This window comes from Sipha flava, unplaced genomic scaffold (genome assembly GCF_003268045.1).
Source record: "Sipha flava isolate LNK unplaced genomic scaffold, YSA_version1 17162_pilon_pilon, whole genome shotgun sequence".
Lineage (NCBI taxonomy): Eukaryota > Metazoa > Arthropoda > Insecta > Hemiptera > Aphididae > Sipha > Sipha flava.
The window spans coordinates 1-2,930 of record NW_020271918.1 but is presented as its reverse complement, the minus strand read 5'-3'; the positions used below and the strand labels follow the sequence as shown (position 1 = coordinate 2,930).

Genomic DNA, 2,930 nt, shown 5'->3' with positions numbered 1-2,930 from the left:
AAAAACCAGAAAATACGATAAGTGAGTTTTACAATTACAAAGGAACAAATAGTATTGTTTTATTAGGAATAGTTGATGCAAACTATCGTTTCTTGTACGTTAACGTTGGATGCCAAGGCCGAATTTCAGATGGAGGTGTCTTCAAAAATACTTCGTTTTATAATAAACTCGAAAAAAATGAACTTAATTTGCCAGAAAATGAACCACTACCTGGTCGTACGTTATCACTTCCTTATATTTTAGTGGCCGATGATGCATTCCCACTAACTGAACATATTATGAAACCTTACAAGACAGATTTAAACAAAGGATCTCCAAAAAGAGTATACAATTACAGGTTGTCCAGAGCGCGTCGTATTATAGAAAATACATTTGGATTACTTTCTTCTGTGTTTAGAGTTTTTCGCAAGCCGATAGAAATAAAAGTTGAAGACACAATAGTTAATATTGTACTGGCTTGTGTTTACCTTCACAATTTTTTAAGAGTGCAACCCGATTCTAGACAATTTTATTCAACGTCAGGGTGTTTCGATAGTTATGATTCATGTACAGGGGAAATTATTTCTGGATCGTGGAGAGAAATCACTTCTGGTGACACTGGTTTGATGCCACTTCGATCAATTCCACGAAGACCAGCGACAACAGCAACAAATGTCAGGGAAGAATTTATGCAATATTTCATGTCCGAAATCGGATCAGTTCCCTTTCAGGATATATACATGTAAACAAAATACAGTAGGATTGTAGAAATATTGAGTTATTTCTATTTTTGATTATATTAGATTTTTACGTACTATACGTACTATTATGTGCAAGATATTATTATTATTATTTTTATTATTATTATACAATATAGTGTAAAATTATATTATATTATTATATGGTTTATTTATTTACAGATAATATCAATTATTTAATAGTATGATAATATAAACCCATAGACCTTATAAGGTCTATGTATAAACCCAGTATTTTGTATGGTTATCGCAGATAACAGATAAAAAACAACGCGCAGAATCTAATAATACAATTTGAGGAATAAACGAATAACAAAATCTACTAATAGAATTACTTAAAAATAAAATAACTTACGTTTTCATTATTACTAATACTTGTTGTCGGGTTACCATCTTCCTCGCTATCCCTAGTTTCCCTTGGTGTTGTTGAATCAGAAATAAAAAGCAGCGAGTTATATGCAAACCATGAGGAAGAATAATTTTCTTCCGTTCCGGAACCAGATTTTTTTTTAAGTACTTTTTGTCGTTCTTTAGAAAAGTATGATCGCAAGCTTTTTATTTTAGATTTTACAGCTGCCACGTCCATGTTAAATGTTGTGCCGATCGCGACAATGGCATCGTTTCTTTTAATTTTGTTAGTGTACCATTTATGATTGGCATCCCACAGTAGCGGAAACGATCTAAAAATAAAAAAACAAAATAAATACTCAGTTACCTAAAATTACTATGTAAATAAAATTAAATAAATGTATAAACTAATAATTAATATAAACAAATGTATTAAATTAAAAATTAATATTAATTTAATAATTTATTACCTGTATTCTTCAATGAAACGTGATGTTTGGTTTTGGTCTTCACTTTCAGCCATTTTTTAATAAAAAACAAATAGGTATTTAAAGTAATGGCTCAAAATAATAGGTAAGTGGCTAAAATGCACGGCGTGTTGAACGGATTCCCACTGAGCGCGGAAGTCCTTGCGCTTAAGCGTGCGTCACGAAAATGTTGCCGTTCAATTCGAAAGGGCATGCGTTATTGCAAGCTTTTTCGTGCAACTCGTGGTGCGCTATGACGCATGCGTCTAACGCAAGAAAAAACGCACTAGTGTAAACATACCTATACATGTAGGTCCTTACAACTCTTACAGATATACAATCATGGGCGCCCGCAGGAAATTTATCAGGGGGGGGGCTTAATGAAATCAAACACTAAAAAAAAAATACATTAAAAAATATATTCCTCCTTACAACTTAAAAAATTAGTTAAATAAAAACTGAAGTCTTCGTGGTTGTTCTATTGCAAACATTGTTATTAATTGTTCAATTAATTTTTCTTTTCTTTTATCAACTCTTTCACGATGGACACTTAACATACATAGGCCATTTAATCGGTCTTCATCCGTCGTAGACCGAAGCCAAGTTTTAACCCTTCGTAAAGTGCTAAATGATCTTTCAGCTGCACAACTTGTAGCTGGCAAAGACAGAAAAATTTCTAATACAATTATAATGCCAGGGAAAAATATTTTGCTGTGTTCTAGTAAATCTATTATGTCCATACTTTGGCAGTCTTTTTTTTGCCATAAACTATACCAACTTTCACTTTCAGCTAACAAATTTTCAATTTTATAAAAAATGCTGGATGAAGGTGTTGTAGTGAAAAAGCAACACTATTATTTTTCAAATCTTTCTTTAATACACTGAATTATAGAATCTAGATAAGGTAGAAAAATTGATACTCGATAATAGTCTTTGGGAGATTCATAAGAATAATTGTTTCTGTGTGATTGTTTTCCAGTTATTCTGGGACAAGTAATAGTGATTTTAAAATCATCTGCTACAAATTTGGAATCAGTAAATAATAAATCAAAGGTTTCATTTGCATTTGTTCTATTGTCTTCAAACATTTTTATCAATTCCTCTACATATTCCCGAACTTTATAAAGTTCCATTGATACACCTTGTAAAATATTTGTAACCGGTTCTAAGATAGCGCTGTATTTTGCAATTATTTTCATACTAATTATAAATGAAAAATTTGAGGTTGAAGAGTATAGAAATAGTGCACGTTGTCTTGTATTCGAATTTATAAGACCATTAATAGACAAAGATTGAAGACTTTGAATTATAGCAATAAAATTTTCAGAAAATAGCCTAATAATCTTATACTTTGAAGACCAGCGTGTTTCGCAAAAAA

The 2,930-nt window shown here is 31.3% G+C and overlaps 2 protein-coding genes across 2 annotated transcripts; one reads left to right on the top strand and one right to left on the bottom strand.

Moving 5' to 3' along the window:
- Window positions 1-66: 66 nt before the first annotated feature.
- LOC112679943 lies at window positions 67-725 on the top strand (the record flags this gene model as incomplete). Its single annotated transcript, XM_025549892.1, has 1 exon — window positions 67-725. A coding segment is annotated over one exon (659 nt), but the record flags the coding sequence as incomplete, so codon positions are not given.
- A 291-nt stretch (window positions 726-1,016) lies between these two features.
- Window positions 1,017-1,902, bottom strand: LOC112679944. The gene is made up of 2 exons (XM_025549893.1): window positions 1,556-1,902; window positions 1,017-1,417 (listed from the first exon to the last, which is right to left on the bottom strand). Exons 1-2 carry the CDS (start codon window positions 1,606-1,608, stop codon window positions 1,069-1,071), a joined length of 402 nt encoding a protein of 133 aa, XP_025405678.1. The 5' UTR covers window positions 1,609-1,902; the 3' UTR covers window positions 1,017-1,068.
- Between the last annotated feature and the right edge of the window lie 1,028 nt (window positions 1,903-2,930).